This window comes from Thermobia domestica, chromosome 11 (genome assembly GCF_964235325.1).
Source record: "Thermobia domestica chromosome 11, izTheDome1.hap1.1, whole genome shotgun sequence".
Taxonomy (NCBI): Eukaryota; Metazoa; Arthropoda; class Insecta; order Zygentoma; family Lepismatidae; genus Thermobia; species Thermobia domestica.
In genome coordinates, this window is record NC_137464.1 from 18715611 (window position 1) to 18734828 (window position 19218).

The window sequence follows — 19218 nt, forward strand, 5'->3', positions numbered from 1 at the left end:
TTTCGAGCTTCATGAAAGAAAAGCTAAAGAAAAAACACATTACAACCAAACATCAATTGAAAAAAGAGATCAATAATTTGTAGTATCATAATGCTGAATTGAAAGCAAAATGTGCTAAACTCGTACATATCATACCAGAAAGGATAAAAGACTTAAAGAATAAGGGATTTCATACAAAGTATTAATCTTTGTGTGAGAGATCATTTTCTTGTAAGTATTCCATTTCATTTTTTGTTTCCAGTTTGGGTGTACACACTATATAGTAAATATATTAGAATATCACGTACGCATTTGTTTTATTGATATTGAAAAGTATGTGCCATACCCACTAGCAATGAGGACAAATTTGCAAAGCAGTAATTTGGACTAAATTCGAACGTGTTTTCTCACGTAATATTGTAAGAAAAGTAAAATATTCAGAAACTGAATGTTGAGTCTATTAATTTGAACACATCTATACAGTATGTATAAATCATAATGTCCATTTTTAAAGGCCGAAATAACCCCGATTTACAAGACCATGTACAAGAATATTAATATTCTCTTGTTATTGTTAAGATGACTGCATAAAGAAAAGAAAATGTTACAGGAAATATTTGTAAATTGTGTAGTGAGTTTGTTATGAGTCAGTTGGGGAAATTTTTCTTTCCTTCTTTTATAAATAATTTTCTTTCTTAGGACAGACAGACCCTGGAAACTAAAACGCTGTTTCCTTCGTCTGTATAGTTGTACATGTCATTTGAGATAGTGATGTTTAGTAAATTATTACAAGCTTACCAGTATTGTAATTACACAACGCATGGGAAATAAATGCTACTGTAACAAATCGGGTGGGATCAACTTGTAATGGTTTAAAATAAAACATTTACCCGCCCTTTCAGGCACTTTTGAATTTTATCACTCCAGTGCCACAGTAACTTGTGTAAGAGGATAGTTTCCGCATAGAGTAACATTGAAGTTCCTTGTGAAAAATTCTTATCAACTGTTGGTGTGTTTCAGGTTGACATTGAAGTAAACTTTGGCTCTCTCACGTCTTTCTTATCTCCTCGGCAACTCCATGTTTTAATTGAGTTAATGAATGGATTGGCAAGTCCTGATATGGAGGATACCAGGTACGTCTATTACTGATGGGAAATCAAATGATAGAACGATTGATAGTCCAAAGAATTACTCTTGATTAAATTAGGCACTAAATATTGTAACGTAATAGCAGACGAGAGTTAGAATTCTCATGCATTGTACAATAAGATTAGAGTGCCAGGATAAATTATTTTAACAAATCATTCGAAAGGAAGGGTAATCAGGAAGGCCCTTCGTATTGATAGTGTTGAGTTTAATCGTACTGTCTGAGGGGGTTTTCATTTAAATAATGAAAGTTGTTAAACAGTGATTTCCTTTCTCGATTGGAAGGATATGCCAGTAAACACATACACGTATAGAGAATTTTCTGCAACTCATTGGTGGAGGAAGGGTACTTGAAAGGACAGTATTATGATTTTTATTAAAACTATTTTCTCAATTCTCGCTTTTCTTTAAAGTAATAAATGGGTTTTCTGCCGTAAAAGCTATATGTATTGTATTGTATTGTCCATTCTATAAATGAGTAAATGAAATTAGAACTTACTAATAAAAAGTTCAATTGAGATTTGTGGCTACTTCATTGATCATCAGGTAAGTTGATTGATTAATTTTCACACTTAAGCATGTTCCGAACATTGAATAGACCTCTCTTTGTTGTTATACATAATAATCATTTCTATGAGGACGGAAACTAAGAGTGATTTCTCCAATGTGGGCTGTGTGCTGGCGAGAGACTAGTTGAGTCAGCTTAATTCAAGTAGCATGCCAATTACCTCATGATATGACTCGCTATCGAACATACGGGGTTTGTTCAGAAAGTATCGAATCTTTGGTTGGCAAAAATACATTTATCAATTTGGAAATCCGAAACACTAATCCCCTTCAAAGTTGTCTTCTTGGTGATGCACACGCTTCTCCCAGCGCTCCCGCCATTGTTGGAAACACTTCTGGAACGCAGTTTTTGGAACGGTAACTGTGACGTCGCATTCCGCATGGTGGTGTCTCTTGACTCAAATCGGATCCCTTTTAGCGGCATTTTCAGCTTGGGAAATAACCAAAAGTCACATGAAGCATGTCGGGTGAGTAGGGAGTCTGACGACACACATGAGTGTTGTGTTTGGGGATGAAAGTCTGAATCAAATGTAGCGGACACTCTCCTCATGCCCAAATTCTCGTTCAAAATTGAATGTACCGATCCGATTGAATGTTTTCCGCTTGCGTATCGCCAAGCTTTTGGCAAAATTTGATGCAATATCGCTGCTCATTTTTTCTGTTAATAATAATAATAATAATAATAATAATAATAATAATAAAAAACTGACGACCACTCACCGTACGTCTTCACTTGTTGGCCGACTGACACTTTCTGCGGACGGGAAAAAATCCACGACTGCGCATGAGTGTCCCCTCTATATCTACAGTGAAGAAAGTGTCCCGCGCTTCATTGGGTTACGCGTGAAAAAATAAGGTTCGATACTTTTTGAACACACCTCGTATATCGTACTGGAAATTTGAACTGGAACTGGATAAATAGGAAAGTCATGCATGGTAAGCAATTGTCTAAATAAGGAATATCTTTCTGTAAATTTACTTTTGGAAATTATAAAGCACACTGTTTATTATTAAAAGATAAATGTATCTTGAAGTAAAGAATTCCAAGTCTCCATGACATTCTCTCTTCTTCAGGTCTTAAAACAGGATCAGCAAGTCTTTTAGATACCTTCGATCTTTGTTAGCAAATACTATCTTGGGCTTTATTTTGTTTAATATCAAAGAAATATACACAGACTTTCTCATTAAAGTACATATACGTTGTAAGAAAAGAAGCACTGACCAAAGCTTCAACACACACTGTATTTTAAATCAGGGCGCAAAATTTCCGGTAGCCACTGGCGAGTAGAAATTGAAAGCTGGCGACTAGTATTCAGTAGGAATGGTTCCTACCTACACTCACAGGACTGCACAGTTCTTGTTCCGCATTAAATAATTGTCAGTGAGTGACAGAAAACACGGAATGACCTTGAATCAGACACTGAAAAAGATTTACAGTGAGATTCCCAAATTTCCTTCCAATTGTCACATTTTGTTCAGTTTTACTTGTGAGTACTCCTTCATGTGAGAGAGGTTTCAGCACTCTCAACAGAGTTAAGACTGCCTACAGGAATTCATTGAAGACAGACTCACTGGATAATTTGCTGACCACTTCCATCAATGGCCCTTTACTTAAGTACTTTGATCCGAAAATTGAAACGGCAACTGGTACTTCAGTGCAGAGAGAGAACGTTACACAAACGTGAAGTCGTAAGATATTTTTAACATGTATATGAATTGTCCAGTTCAAAATTTATTATCCTGAATCTAATTGGTTTTGAAATTTTATGCACTGATGTAATCTCTTTCTTTGTCAAACCAAATGCCGTGGGGAAGGGGGGGGGGAGCTCTCATAATTTGTACGTGAGAGATACTAGCGACCATCATTTTTGGATTGGCGAGTGCGTCTGATTTTGAAATTTTGCGCCCTGTTTTAAACTATAATGTGTAACGGTTTCGGATATCTAACCATCCTTCATCAGACACTATAGAATATCTGAGAAAAAAAAAAACTATAGAATATAAATGAAGATTCAGACATGCGTATGTGTGTTGAAGCTTTGTTGTTACAATATCCAATCCAAAGCCATGGAAGGTGTTGACATATACGTTGCTAAAGCTCTAGTTATCGGGAAATAGGATAATAACTCAGTTTTTCCGAAGCGATTTAAAGTCCTTCCCGCTGGTCCAGTGACTAGGACGTGCGCCTTCGTGCGCAGATTTCCGGTTGAAAAGCCTTGAAATTTGAACACATTGCAGTGGTTCGAATTCCACCTTAAACTATGTCTGCTAACTATCTGATTCATACTAGCTTTGCTATATTCAACAACTTACACTAAAATACAAATGATGAAAAAAGCAACGTTTTATTATTTTATAATAAAACGTTGCTTTGCTCCGCATTTGTATTTTAGTGTAAGTTATAAGTCCGCATCTCATGTAGCCTTGATGCTGAAAACGGACGCTAAACAACCAATTCAACAAACCGAAGCGAACTAGTTGTTTAGCATATGGAATCGTGTAAAAAGAGTCTTTCTTTATTTCTCTGCAACTTAGAATGCAATTCACAGTTTAATAAAATGCAATTGAATGTTCTGCGTATATTTCAGTAACGTAGCTCCTCGTTCAAGATGCGCAGAGAAGCCAATGCAGGCGTCAGATTTCCACAGAGTTGAACAAGAACTGCAGCAGCAACTTCACCCTTCAGCTACATTGCATACCAAAGGATTACAATACACCCAAGGATGGTCATCGGCTTCATTAGGTAAGAGATTTCTGCTCTGGTACTTCATGTAAATATGATTAGAAGTAGAAATTTTGTGCACATAGAAAACAGAAAGTTAAATTTAGAGTAAACTATTAGCAACATTGTTAAAAAAGAAAAAAAACATCCTCGTACATATTGGATTTTAATACACGTCAGTCTTGTAATAATAATTTGAAACAGATGGTGCATTTGAAGTCTCACATTAAGATGATTGTATTTCTTTTTGGTGTGCAACTCAACTGCATCGATTCGTTTGGTCCACTTAGATATAACCAAAGATTAAGTTTATAATTAGTATATGGAAAGTCCAATGTACATTACAGTTGTATTTTCTAATCTGTTTTATGTGAAAACCTACGTGATTCATTTCAGAAGACAGCGATGATGAATTTCTACCAATGCATAGTAGAGGTGGTCTGACAGATAGTGTGATATCTGAAACTGCCAGTCTAGAGACTTCTGTATCCTCTTCTTTGAGTGACAGTGCTACCAAATCTTCCAGCTCCAGCACTGTACCGCATAGGTATGTTTCAAGGTTAAATTTTTATATATATGAGGATATAAATTTCCAGTTTTAAATGTATTATGGGAGTTCTTTATGGTTATAAAGCTGTATCATAAAGTTGTTTTTATAGTAAGTACACAAAATACCATTAAAAGTAAAAGAATGATAATACCCCTCACCTAAGGTATTATCCGTCACCACTCCTAGCTCCACATGTTGGGAGCACACGGCAGCCATCTTGCGACAGTTGACGATCGAGGTTGGGAACAGCCCTATATATATTAAATAGAAGAATATTGAAGCATATGTAGTATAAAAATGGTAATTCCTTCTTTTAATTAAAATTATGATTTCGCGAGATAGACACGTTTGGGTTAAAATTCCCGGCTGTCACTTTGAGCCCCAGGAAGGTCACTTTTCCAAGGCCAACCATCAGAGGAAGCTGAAACCCATAAAAATACTCGAGTGGAGTTGAGATTCCGGTAGTGGAAGAACAATGGAAAAGGGAAGTTACTTACAAAATAAATACGGGTAATATAAGAGTAACCTACCTGAGAATAGTACCAACTGGAGGGTTCATGGTGGTGAAATATACCACCATTTTATGAAGCTGCCAGAAACTTTGGAGATCCCATAAAATAACTGACCGTTATAGTGAAATAAATGAGTATTCTAAACACTTATATCATTCGAGTGTTCAAATACAGATTATCGTTTGATTTGTGTTGAAATGCATCTCATAAAAATGAACCTCAGCTAAAGCGGCCTCGCATCGTCACACATGTCATAGTGAATCATGAAGGAAATAATTCTTAATACGAGTAATAAAGATCATGTATTCTTATCAATGTTTTTGTCCTACATGAGTCCTTCGATGGATAATAACCTAGTAAGTTACACATATGTGAATTTCCTGTGACAGTTTATTGTATTTATACCCGAAAAAGGGATAAGGAGCAAGTCTTTTGTATATACTTAATCACACTGTGATGCCGCATATGGGAAGATGGCATACTACGTTGTCTCTGTTGCTAGTAAGAAGGGATATTGCATATTCATCATAGTAATATTATTGCTGCTGTTTCTTTCTTCTCTGTTTTGTTTATCCTTGCTTGGACTTTTTTTTCTTTCCTTTACATGTATTAGCCGTTAATAGTAGATAGGATTTTCTGCTATCATAACGTTTTATTTTCTTTCTTCCCTCACTCCCCCCCCCTTTTTTTTTCTTTGTGAGAAATAATTTTCGGAAAATATAAGTTCACCATATCTCATTTGCTATCCTCTAAAGAATATCTCAGATCGCTGTTTATATAGTATTAAAATTGAATAAATGAGATTGACTCCATGTGTAGCGTGTCTTAAGTTTTGTTGTTTGTTTCTCTGTTCATATGTGGTACTCTCCTTAGTTAAGGGTTTTATATATACATATTTACTTATGTGTTATTGATTTTGTGTCGTGTGTCATCTACACCTGTTCATATTTCATCTCTTCATCGTAAATGTGATCATTACTAGGTTTAGGATTTAATTTGCCTTGTGTTTATATTCTTGCCTTTCGTTTTCCTCTATAATAAGAAATTGGTAAATATTTGTCAAGGAATAACGATATAGTCAAAGCCCCTTATAAAAAAGATACGTTTAGCATGAACTCAATCATGGTCATAAACATAGAAGGTGTTTTATTATATTGTCCTGTTGCTGCTAGACTGCTGTAGCAGAATCAGAAGGGCATAGTCATAAGCCAAGTTAGTCTACAAATCTGTAACTGATGACTAAGCTAAAGGTATAGTCCTTCATTTAAATAGAAGGGAAGTGTAAGCGCACAGAGACATGATATGGAGCCTAATCTCGATATTTTGTTAATTGAAAATTTTTGTATATGACTATAAGGAATAGCGAAGGAGATGATTCAAATTTGTGAAGTAGAGGGGGCGCGGTGGCTCAATGGTAGAGCGTTCACCTCCGGTGCTTGGAGTCCTTAGTATGATCCCAGCTCACGCCGTGTGAACTTTGTGGTGGACAAACACCGTGCTCGTGGGTTTTCTCAGGGTTCTCCTGTTTGCTCCCACTTTGTTCATTCCACCGTTTCATTCATTTCTCATCATCATCGTCTCCTTTAGCCTAACCGGCATAACCGTGGGGACGTAAAACTCAAAGATTTCATGTCATTTCAAATTTGTAAAGTGTAATGTCAGGCTACTTTGTTATATGAATGGAAGAGTAGCAGCGTGAAAGTATAATCTGTTATCTTTTTATTGAATGAACATTTTTTCTCAATAATACAATACTCTTCATGAGTATGCTTATAAGAACAAACATTTGTTTTTCTTATTTTCTTATATACTTGCTAAAATGATACCATTTTTTTCTTGAGTTGTTCTATCCTGTTGTTATTGATACAGTGAGGTATACTAAAATGTAGATAATCAAACTTGTTTCTTCTTCTTCTTCTTCTTCTTCTTCTTATTATTATTATTATTATTATTATTATTATTATTATTATTATTATTATTATTATTATTATTATTATTATTATTATTATTTGGAATGCCTGAAACAAATAAAGATATGTCGCTAAATTGAAATGCTAGTATTTATTCATTTATTAATTTTTGTTATTGCTAAAAAGAGCTATTACAATATAAGAACACACCTTTGTTGCTGGAGAATACAATTTGTGAATTCGAACTATGTTTGCCCTGTGTACTCACTAAGGGGCGGAGGCTGGGAGGTTTGCTCCAAACTGGCTACTGCAAACATTCGCCTGTTTTGTGTGTTGTTGTGCAGAGTGGTTACTTTTCTTTCTTTTTTCTTTTTCTTTTTTTTAAGTTTGCAACCTTCATATAAACCCGACTGACATATTTCTATCCTTTAATGAACTTAGCAAACATAAATTCGTTACAAAATTGGTCAACTTGTTTTGTCATATCCACGTTTGCTGGTGCCTGTACATGTATGTTAATGATTATAATGTTTAATAGGTACACAGGGGCTGGTGTTGTTGGCGTGCAACGAATTGAGTCTCCATTCCAGCAGACTATTCCGAGCCATGCAAGGAAAAAGTCGAAAGGTAGTAGATTGTCTCTATATATATTTGGCTTCTAGCTGTAACGTAATTGCAGTTTTTAAACATGATTCCAATAAACAGAAATTTATTTATTAAATGACGTTCATGTTTTAAAAAGGGAAGTCACTGTTATTATTTATGTTAATTGATTTATTTAGTGTATTCATAAATTACGCCCTGTAATGTTTAATATAAAGAAAAAACCTTACATAAGAATTATATAATCGATAATTATAATCCGTGTAAAGCGAGAAAATACTAATGCAACTCAGAATTTACTATAGTGTAAAGAAGGGTTTACGAAACTTAAGGATAAAACTTTGAAATATATAATTACCATTATTTGAAATAACCATGAAATTCAAATGAAAATAATACCTGTCATTAATGTGATTATGCTATTACTTTTTCATAATTTTTATGCATATTTTGGTAGTCACACTTTTGAATGGTACAAGAAAAAATGTACCATTAATTTTGACAAACGAGTAATGTTTATTTGTATCATTTTTATAAATAGACTAAAAAACTAAGATACTAATTAAATACTGTGCAATATAAATCACTGTGTGTATATATTTCTCTGAATAGTGTAAAGTGATCTGATCTTCCGTTTAGTAGTTGAATGCCAAAATACAATTTTTAATACTTCTAAAAGTTATTCCGTGAATCTGCTTTGTTATTGAAAACTAGGTAGTGGATCATCTGCTCTTGATGACCCTTCGGCTGAAGTCACCCATTTCCATGTGAGATTCAGCAGCATGGCCGTGGTTCTCCTCCATGACGATATATTGACGCTCTCCGTGGAGAGCGATGGGGGATTGGCGAAGTCTTCCATCCAGCAGATGAAAAGTGCAGCTGGCAATTTTTTTCAGGAACTTGGCTTCTTTGCCGTTTCTGGATACGGTAACAAAGACTTCGATCGGGCGAGGGAAGTGTTCCTTAAAGCCTGTCATCTCAACCATATTAGGTAAGTTGATCCTAGTCAAAGCATCCTCTCTGCTTTTTTTTTTTTTTTTTTTTTTTTTTTTTTTTTTTTCGTGTGAATTAGTAATTATTAGAAATATAGGTAGTGTGAATGTGTTTTTTAAATGCTCCTGTTTCCCTTGGTCACTTATTTATTTATTTATTTATATTTTTCACAGTACCTTTTAGCTTACAAGTATAGAACATAACAAAAGGCTCCCAGATATCCGATCTTTTATATCCCTTTTGACCCATAGCAAAAGGAGGAAAACTGGCTCTACTAATTTAGTAGTTCTGCTCAGCACGCGAGGCAAATGGGTTAGAACCTGCTTTCAGAAAGAATAGTTACAGTAATAACTGGCTAATAACGGACTCAGTAAGTTTTAGTCTTTCTTTTGTGAGTGACCATACAAATAAAGAAAGCATTGAAATAACGTGAAGATGGAATTAAGAGATGTAAACTATTCTTACGAATCTTTTTGCATGTTTTACGGATCTTACACACACACACACACACACACACAAAAAAAAAGCAGTTGAGAATTTTGGTCGTATGTTCGTGTATGAATGTTTATCAGTCCGATGGACACAACATTTAACACATCGGAAAGTTTTAATTTTAAGCTTTGGAGTTTGTATTTATTTTTTACAATTTATTTTTTATTTTTTTTATTTCTCTCGTACTCTGTCAAATAAAATTTTATAAAGTATAATGATGAATTAAAGTAGGTAATTTTACTTTCAAACGGCCAAAGATGTCTCTTCGTGAGCAAGTGGTTAACTTGCTTTTTTCATGCACGTGGTCCCCCGGATTCGATCTCCGATGGTGTCACAGATCTTCGGATGAAAATCGGTTCCGATTCCCGTTCCTTGTCTGTTGAAGCAATCAAGTGACAAGCAGTAGATCTCGTCTCATATAACCTCAGCGCCCGGAAAGAAACGTTAAACTCTAATCAACCACCCCCGCCAAGTGAACTTTGTGGTGGACAAACACCGTGCTCGTGGGTTTTCTCGGGGTTCTCCCGTTTCCTCCCACATTCTTCATTCCACCATTTCACTCATCTCTCATTATCACCGTCTCCTTTAGCCTAACCGGCATAACCGTGGGACGTAAAACTCAAAGATTTCATTTCATTTCTAATCAACCGATCAGTCGAGTGATGATAGGCATGAAGAAGGTCGTGTAATTCTGAAAAGTATTCATTAAAAGGTTTGAACGGTTCTAACACTTCATGGTCCTTACATATCGAAAAATTATTCATCAATTCGAATCTGTTTGTTCATTCTTGTGTGCAGAGACATGCAGGCCAAACCATTCAACATATCGTGAACGAAGTTTTTGTGTTCAGACAATGCAAAACTACACTCAGGAATTCTAACTTGTCATTCTTTCTACAGATTTCTGTAATTCCTGAATTTCTTTTAAGCTTCCAATCTTTCGACTCTCCCCTGGAGTCTTGGTCACGGAAGTTAAAAACAGGAAGAAGAAAAAAATAGATCGCATCGAGGAATAATAATAATAATAATAATAATAATAATAATAATAATAATAAAAGGAACGGATTTCCCAACGGAAGAGCTGTGTTGTACGGAAACACGTCAAGTACGACAACGATCAGCGGATGAAGAAGATGCAAACTAAAATATGGTGGAGTCAATTTATGCGCCTTTCTTGTTCTTTATTGGCAACCTTCTATTAAGTGGATATTCAGTATTGTCTGTTAAGTGGATGTATATCCTTCTTTCTTTCCGTAGGGGAACGGGGGGATTGACCCCCAGATAATTAGATCTAGAGGTGATCGTACCATATGTAAACTTTTCAGCACACAGGTATATATCGTAGGCCATATAAAAGAGAATCTGCCTAATATTTGTTAATAATAATGTTCATCACAGAGTAGCCATAAAGAAAGTTAACATTTAAAATCAAATTTCTTCCAGTTACAGATTCTATTTTTAATTATGTTGAAATTTGCATCCGGTCCCCCATTGGAAATCATCATCAAATTTTTTGATTTAGGACAGCGTAAGAAGGATTTGTAGGGAACATATTTTTGTTGTTTCTCTCTCCTTTGTGGAGATGGTTTCAGTTATAAAAATCGTGTATATAAATAGAACTGAAGAATAACGAATCCTTAGATGAACACAGACAAATTTTGGAGGAAAATTTACTGAACAATGGAAACAGTATAGTCAATCTTTTCTACCTCACCAATCGCTTTTACATGTTCTTAACCGAAGAAGTCTGTAAGACGGTGCCGCAGAAAGACCAAATGCAAATGTGAACGTAATTTAGAAGATAGATTTTTTAAGTAGAACCCAAAATATGTAAAGTAGAACCTTACATTGTTAAAACTGAATTCCTAATTAATCTTAGTATTTAATTCATTTGACATAAATAGTGAAAATTTCTAAGTGTAGTAATATTTGTAAGCTCGTAATATGAAATGATTGCTGTCTGATTAGAAACTTATTTTTGGTAATTTATTGTATTTAATAGGTTGCTAGCAGCCCCAGTTATAATTGAGGGAAATGAGAAAACAACAGCGCTAATAAGTTCTATTAGTGGAAGTGTTACAGCAGCTAGTCTCGAATTGTTAGAGTGCCTTGTAGATAAAAAGAACTCTTCACAGAAAGCTAGTGTAGAATACGTAGAGGTGAGTGATTTTATTTATTATTAATTACTTACGTTTTATATTTTCTTTCATACATCTAATTATAGATGAAAATTTCACATTATGACTTTTAATACCACATTATGTGAATTAAGGTACTTTTTGTGTTACTGTATTAAAATTTACTTTCATAATTGAGTTAATTTATTTTTGACGGAAGCTTCAAGTTATTTTATTCAAGTGAAAATACATCCGTAAGAAGGGGAAATTCCGCCCTCACTCTTAGTCGCGGATAACAGGCTTCTTTGTTTTCAGGAACTTTTGTATAAAATCTTTTCAGTTCGAAAATATGTGTAAATACTTTAGAACGACTCAGCTATCACAAAAATGACATCGCTGTGATGATCCTTAGTGCATTGTATGTACAGGTAATATTTAAACTGATGCACATTGCTGATAAATTTGACAATGTCAGTAACAACTTTCAGTACATTATGGAACCCGAGAAATTTCACACGGATATTTTCGTGATGAATTATGCAGTGGTAGCTAATAAAATCCGGACACTTTGCTTCTTGTTTGAAAAGCTTCAGAAACTCACTGTTCTTATTCTTGCCGACCATACTCTGGCCTCTACCTGTCTCCATTGCTACGAAGTCTTCAACACACATGGCATTTTCGGAGGTTTGGTTTTGTTGTCTAGAAAATATTGGACTTACCTTGTTCCTTTTACTGGATACAAGGCAAGAATTATTATATTATTATTTAATTTAGTTCTCATCCAACCCCTGGCATGCGTTTCTAGTGTTTTAGTTAAGACTTCGCCTTTTATATATACAAATTTGGTTTTCAATTACAATTTTTTTCTATTTCAATTATTTAATGTAAAATAATTTATAATAATTATAAAAATCTTTCAAAATCTACCTTTGAGATCGCGTGCCGCACGTGGCCCGCAGGGCATGGGTTGGACATTCTTGCTTTACACCATATCCTCAGCAGGTGCAGATTTGTTGAAAACTCAGCACGTGATAAAGCAGTCTGAAAGTCTCAGCACCGACTTCCAGAGTGGAGATGCTGACTGGTCTGAGAGCGGAGTGAGTGACGTAGTGATTTGCACACCGGTACGGTAAGCTAGAGACTCGAGTTTAGTTAGCACTCCAGTCCCATTTTTAATCTTCGAATTAGATTATATGGCTAAAAGAAATATCTATATAGGAATTACCAAGTAGTTAGAGATACGAGAAGCAGAATATCAATACCATAGGTAAATTTCCCATGATAGTACTTATATGAGAATAATAAAAGAAACGCAGTGAAATACAAAATATAATTTTATAAAAATTCTTAGCAGAAATAAACGAATTTTAAATTTTCACACATACCTTTTACGTATATGTAGTAGTAGCTTTTTTTTTCTCGACTGTTTGGTTATCTCCCAAAAAAATCATTCTTCCGTTACTTAGCACACTGACGTAGTACCGCTATTGACAATTGAGAAGTGGGACTCCCCACTTGCTATTCCATATTCATCGACTTGAATCTACTTTTGTAGGTTTCAATCCGTTGTTTATCTTCGTTGATTTGTATTGTTTTCTTTTATATGCTTCCTATTTTCTTTTATCACTTGACTTCTATCGTCTCTGAAAGGTAGCTCAACATTTAAACTTGAAATATGCAAGGGTTTACAGGATACATAGGAAAGTATTAAGGTGAGTTTTGGCGACACAAATATTTACATCTGATATGACTGACCTTATCTGAAGCTGTAAGGAAGATAAAGAATACACTGAACTGACTGAAAAACACATCAAAAGTGTATGTTGTATAAATGTGATTGTTTTTGATAATTTGTTATACAGGGTATCTCAAAAGTCGTGTGACATAGGGTAACTCGGCTATCATCAGAGTTACAACAAAATGTAAGAGGGGAAACCGTTTCCAAATATAATGTTTTCAATCTAAAACGAAGGAACTTTTTTAAAATTGGACAAGCCATTTGGGCTGTACACTCTGTATGCACCCAATGCTAAGTGAAATGCAACGTTGATAGATTTTGTAAATGCGCATAAGTAGATAATTTTGGATTGCAAGGGGGATAAATTCTGTAAGAGTATGGTGAATGGGAGCATATTTGAAATAGGGGCTGGCCATCGACACGTTAGCGTAAAAGACAGTAACTTTATTCACTTATGTTGCGGGTCCAGATAAATGGCAAGGTTGCATTTTCATTTAACAGTGGACGCATAAAGAGTGTACAGCCCAAACGGCTAGTCCAATTTAAAAAATTCCTTTACTTTAGATTGAAAACATCATATTTGGGGACGGTTTTCCCCTCTCACATTTTGTTGCAACTCTGATAATAACAGAGTTACCCTATGTCAGGGGACTTTTGAGACACCCTGTATATGAACAAGAGTTATTTATTTGGCTGGTAAGTTCAGTAATAAAATGGTCGAGCTGTGCTCAGGATGAGGTTCTGTGGATGGAATTGAGAGTTTTAATCGTTTTTTCTTCTTTGAAATAAATAACTCATCGTAACTTGAGAATTAAATCAGTTTAATGTATTATATACAGTAAACAAGTAAATAAATACTTTTCCTAATGATTGTGTATCTTTATATATATATTTGTATCCACTATTAATGTAATATATAGTATGTTCAATCTTTTATGATTGACTAGGTGTCTCATTGAGCTCTGTGTATAGAGACCCGTGTTTTTGTATTACGCAATATGTATATAATTTTATATGTTCGTCTTACCACAAGAATTTTCCTTATACATTAGTTCAAGTTCTTACATACATTTTATTACAGTTACTAAAATTCAAACGAAGCTTAAAGAATGAAAATGAGCCACAGAATGCCTATATTCTTGGATCTCCACCAGACTTCAAAATGCGTTTCCAATATTCAGAGAAAGCAGTTCGACATGGCCATTCTTTGAGATACAGTCATCCACGCACAGATGTAAGGTAAAGGACTTTTATATATATATATATATATATATATATATATATATATATATATATATATATATATATATATATATATATATATATATATATATATAATAAATAAGCAAATAAAGTTACTGAAACAGAAAATATCTCATAATAGCTCTTGAGTATTACTGGTAGATATAATATGTTTGAACGGAACACCGATAACGTTTGGCAGGTGATTCCTGACACTAAGATAAGACAAAAAGTATACACCAACCTGGGTACTCAAATGCTTCCTTTCGGAGTTATAGACTGCCGAAAACATGAAAAAATGAACTTTAACCCTAGAAATACCAAGGGGGGGGGTCAATTTTACCCGCGCCTCTTTTTTTGTTCAATTTGAATACCTTAAAATGTTCGTATAATATATCAGTGATTTCACGCATTTTTTGTATATATACACTACCAGTGCTGGAAATATTCTCGGTTTTGAAATTTGTTCAACAGTTTAACCATGAGGCAATAAATAAGGTCTGAAAATTACTTGAATCGAGCGCGGGCAAATTTGACCCCCCGTTGGTACTTCACGTAGCTGACGCGAGCATGGTCTTTCTAGGGTTAAAGGTGCATAGCTCCAAAAGTATGGGACCTACCTTAGTCGGGTCAAAACTTTACTTACGAACTAGTATGTGCCCTATCCAAATGTCCATGTTTCAGAATCCTGGGGTACTTCCGCAACAATTTTGATAGAGGTAGTTTGGCTACGGGCATATAATGTGAAGTACTCACCAACTACCTCTATAAAAATTGTTGCGGAAGTACTGCAGGATTCTGAAACATGGATTTTTGGATAGAGCATGTTCTAATTCCTAAGTGAAGTCTTGACCTGACTACAGTAGGTGCCATAATTTCGGAGCTATGAACTCTTAAAGTTCATTTTTTCATGTTGTCGGCAGCCTATAACTCCGAAAGGAAGCATTTGTGCACCCAGTTTGGTGTATACTTTTTGTCATATCTTGGTGTCAGGAATGACCCCCCAAACGTTGTCGGTGCTGTTTTGAAATACCCCATATATATATATATATATATATATATATATATATATATATATAGTGTCTCAAAAGTCCTCTGATATAATATAACTGTTATTATCATAGTTACAACAAAGTGAAGGATTTTTTTTAAATCGATCGAGTCGTTTGAACTGTACACTCTTTATACGCTCAATGTTAAATGAAAATGCAACATTGCCATTTATCTACACCCAGAACATAAGTGAATGAAGTTACTGTCTTTTACGCTAGCGTATCGATGGCTAGTCCTCATTTCAAACAATAACTTCATTCGCTTATGCTGTGGGTCCAGGTAAATGACAACGTTGCATTTTCATTTAACATTGAGCGCATAAAGAGTGTACAGTCCAAATGGCTCGTCCGATGTAAAAAATTCCTTCACTTTAGATTGAAAACGTCATATTTGGATACGGTTTCCCCTTTTACATTTTGTTGTAACTCTGATAATAACAGAGTTACCCTATGTCAGGAGACTTCTAAGGCACGCTGTATATAGATATGTGTAATTTAATGGTACAGAGTTTATCTCCTAAACGCAGACTTCCAAGTTTCAATCTAGGTGGTACCATGTGCACATAGTTGTGGACAGACATCGTGCTCGTGGGCTTTAGGGGTTATTCTCACTTTGCGTTTAGTCACTTATTTCACTAAGTTATAATTGTTATTAAACCTAAAATACATCAGCACATGACGTTAAACGAAAAGTTTATCTGTGTTTTCTTTTCTTTTTCAAGCTTACTTCTGCAAGATTGCCTATGCGAAGTTGATGTATCTATAGTTGATAGAATAACTGCAGTGCTGAATCCTCAGCCTCTGTGTAAAACCAGTGGTACTTCTTTTGGTGTTGGTCAAATGGCAGTGAGTATCATGTAACCTTGTGATCCATAAATTATAATTTAATCGTAGCTCAGAGAAAAGCTATTAAAATATTTAACATACTAAGATTCCTTATGGTAGAATTGAATCGTTTAATTGAATAAAATGTTAATACGTTTCTCTTTCATCTCGTGGGCTTAATCATTACATTGCTTACTATTATGAGTAGTATGTACGTCACTGTTAAGGCTATGTGTCATCGTCTTTCTTTTTGGAGAAATCAATCAAAAATAGATAACAATTTGGTACTTAATAATATGTTTTTCATATACACTATATAGTTAAATAAATAGTTTATTCCAGAAGAATGAACAACTATTAGCTGCATCACATGGCAACGAATAACATACTTTTCAACGCCAGAAAACTTTGTTTTCCTTGATTTTCTCGAAACATACGCATTGAAACTTATCCTGAAACATGTAAGGTTACGAAGCGTGCAGTGAACGTGTATATACATTATTTCATACAATCAATACAGCCAACACAGTACATACATTAGGTTATTTTTTACACAGTCTCCATATCGGTTGAGGCATTTATCGCATCGTGGGATGAGTTTGAAAATTCCCTCCTGGTAAAAATTTCTTGCCCCCTGAAAAAGTCCTTGCGTGTTCAGCTACGTTGTCACAAAGTTTTTTTATTTATTTATTTATTTATTTATTTATTTGTTTTACCTCGTCAGAAGCGAGAATATCGTGCACAATGTTGCGAACGCTTCCGAACGACATTCCCAGTTCTGCCACCAGATGCCGTAACTTAATCCTCCTGTTCTGAATCAGCTACTCCATGCGAACTGTGTTCAGATCTATTGATGCCGTGCTGGGTCGGCCATTGCGCTCCTCGTCGGTGACGTGATACTATTCTGCTATATGGTGACGAGACATTACAGTCTTTCCGTAAATCTCTACCAGCTGCCGGTGAATTTCAGCCGCGGTTACATGTTTCGCCCACAGAAATCGAATGACTTGAACGAACTTCTTCGCGAGACCAATTTTGCAAACGAGTCGCCATTTGTGTTAACCTACAACTAGCACCTTAGGTGGCGGGTAGCTGAAACTCTACACAATTGCCAACTTTATGTGTTAAAATTATCATACACTCCTCATTCCTCGGTAATAGACGAAACTCCAGAAATATCGGCCTTGTAACCATAGCTTCTCATCCTCCCTTGTATATGTTCTCACCTTTTGACGATATAATAGTTAAACAAAAGTAAAAATTAAGGGTTAATCATAATTTCATCCTTTGTTTCTGTAATAATATTTTACTGTCGCCTTGCTAGTGTAATAACGAAAAGCTTCTTTAATGTATACTGCAGCATCTGTTTTATATTAATTAAAAATTATGGTATAGTATTAAATTAATATGGCGAAATTATGGTATAGTATTAAATTTTAAGTTTGAAAAAATCCTCCAAAACAACGCATCAGGATTTATATTCACTCATATCATTTTGTTAATCTTTTAATATTCACTCATATTAGCTTAATGGGATTAGTCGATTGAAGTGCGTCTCATCTTTGGACAATTTTTCCCTGTCAAACGCTAATAATATTGTAAAATTTAATAGAATTTGTGTTATTAGTTGTTTCGTGGCATCTACATATTAAAATTAATTAATTTAATGAAGATTTTTTCCTAGTTATTGATTGAAACTATAGGAAAGTAATAAGTGTATTTATTTGGTAATTTACTTTGGCAACAAGGTGGATATTTTCACTGATATTAATAAGAGTAAACTGAAATACATTTAGTATGCAAAGTTGTATGAAAATTGTTGGTATTTTTGTGCTAATTTAAGCATAATAGTATTATAATAATATACAAGGTGTTTCAAAAAGAATGACGATATTAAAAGTCCATATGTATGGATAAAAACATACTGCAAAAATGGGATAAATTGCAAAATATTCACAAAATCTTCTATCTTAGCTATTCTCTGCGCGGCGAGTAGACTTTCGCGAACTCCGCTCAAACGTTTGCTGAATTGTTTCCACAATTTCATCGGAAGTTCGAGACCGACCTGGACTCTTACCTTTGCACAATCATCTGGTCTCTTCAAATTGGCGATACCAACGACGAATGTTTATGGGTGCTGGGGGATCAATGCCAAAACGCCAACTAGAAACACGCTGGATCGAAATCACTGACTGATTCTTTGCAAACTGCAGCACACAAACCGCCTTCTGTTGAGCGGACGCCATCTTCTGACTGACTGCAAACAGAAGACGCATTGACTGACATCTAATGGCGATTTTCTGAAACTAGGTCACGCCCATTCAGACAACACTCATTTCCTTGCCGGCACGTTCCATGTTCCGTAATTATTATTGTCCAAAATCAGGTCATTCTTTTTGAAACACGGTGTATATTTTGCCATCACTCCAAGACCATTTGCATCAAATTGAGAAGCCTCCTTGCATTGAGGTCCTCAGAAACTTCGCATCTTCCTCTTTATCCGCAGTCATACCTTCTGTCACGTCCCGGAGAATATACCTTCTTGGCAAACACTGCCCATTTGTCTTTTTAATTATGTCTAGTGTTGTTCTTTTCTCCCATACTGTGCCTAGAACTTGCTTGTTGAATTCTGTTTGATCCAGCTTATTTTCTCCATTCTTCATTCTGTTCTACTATCATATTTCGAAAGCCTATGGTCGTTTTTCATCACTTTTACAAACTATCAATATTTCTACCCAAAAAATAGAATACTGCAAAGGAAACATTTCAT

General features: G+C 35.0%; 1 protein-coding gene across 2 annotated transcripts in view; it reads left to right on the forward strand.

Moving 5' to 3' along the window:
- Positions 1 to 19218, forward strand: part of Atg2 (Autophagy-related 2) — a 105263-nt gene that overhangs the window by 19703 nt on the left and 66342 nt on the right. For both annotated transcript variants that reach the window (XM_081730162.1, XM_081730163.1), the window contains exons 7-14: positions 1000 to 1112; positions 4281 to 4435; positions 4811 to 4961; positions 7925 to 8013; positions 8704 to 8980; positions 11477 to 11633; positions 14411 to 14568; positions 16346 to 16469. In XM_081730162.1, the coding sequence (XP_081586288.1) occupies positions 1000 to 1112; positions 4281 to 4435; positions 4811 to 4961; positions 7925 to 8013; positions 8704 to 8980; positions 11477 to 11633; positions 14411 to 14568; positions 16346 to 16469 (1224 nt within the window). The remainder of the gene's footprint in view (positions 1 to 999; positions 1113 to 4280; positions 4436 to 4810; positions 4962 to 7924; positions 8014 to 8703; positions 8981 to 11476; positions 11634 to 14410; positions 14569 to 16345; positions 16470 to 19218) is intronic.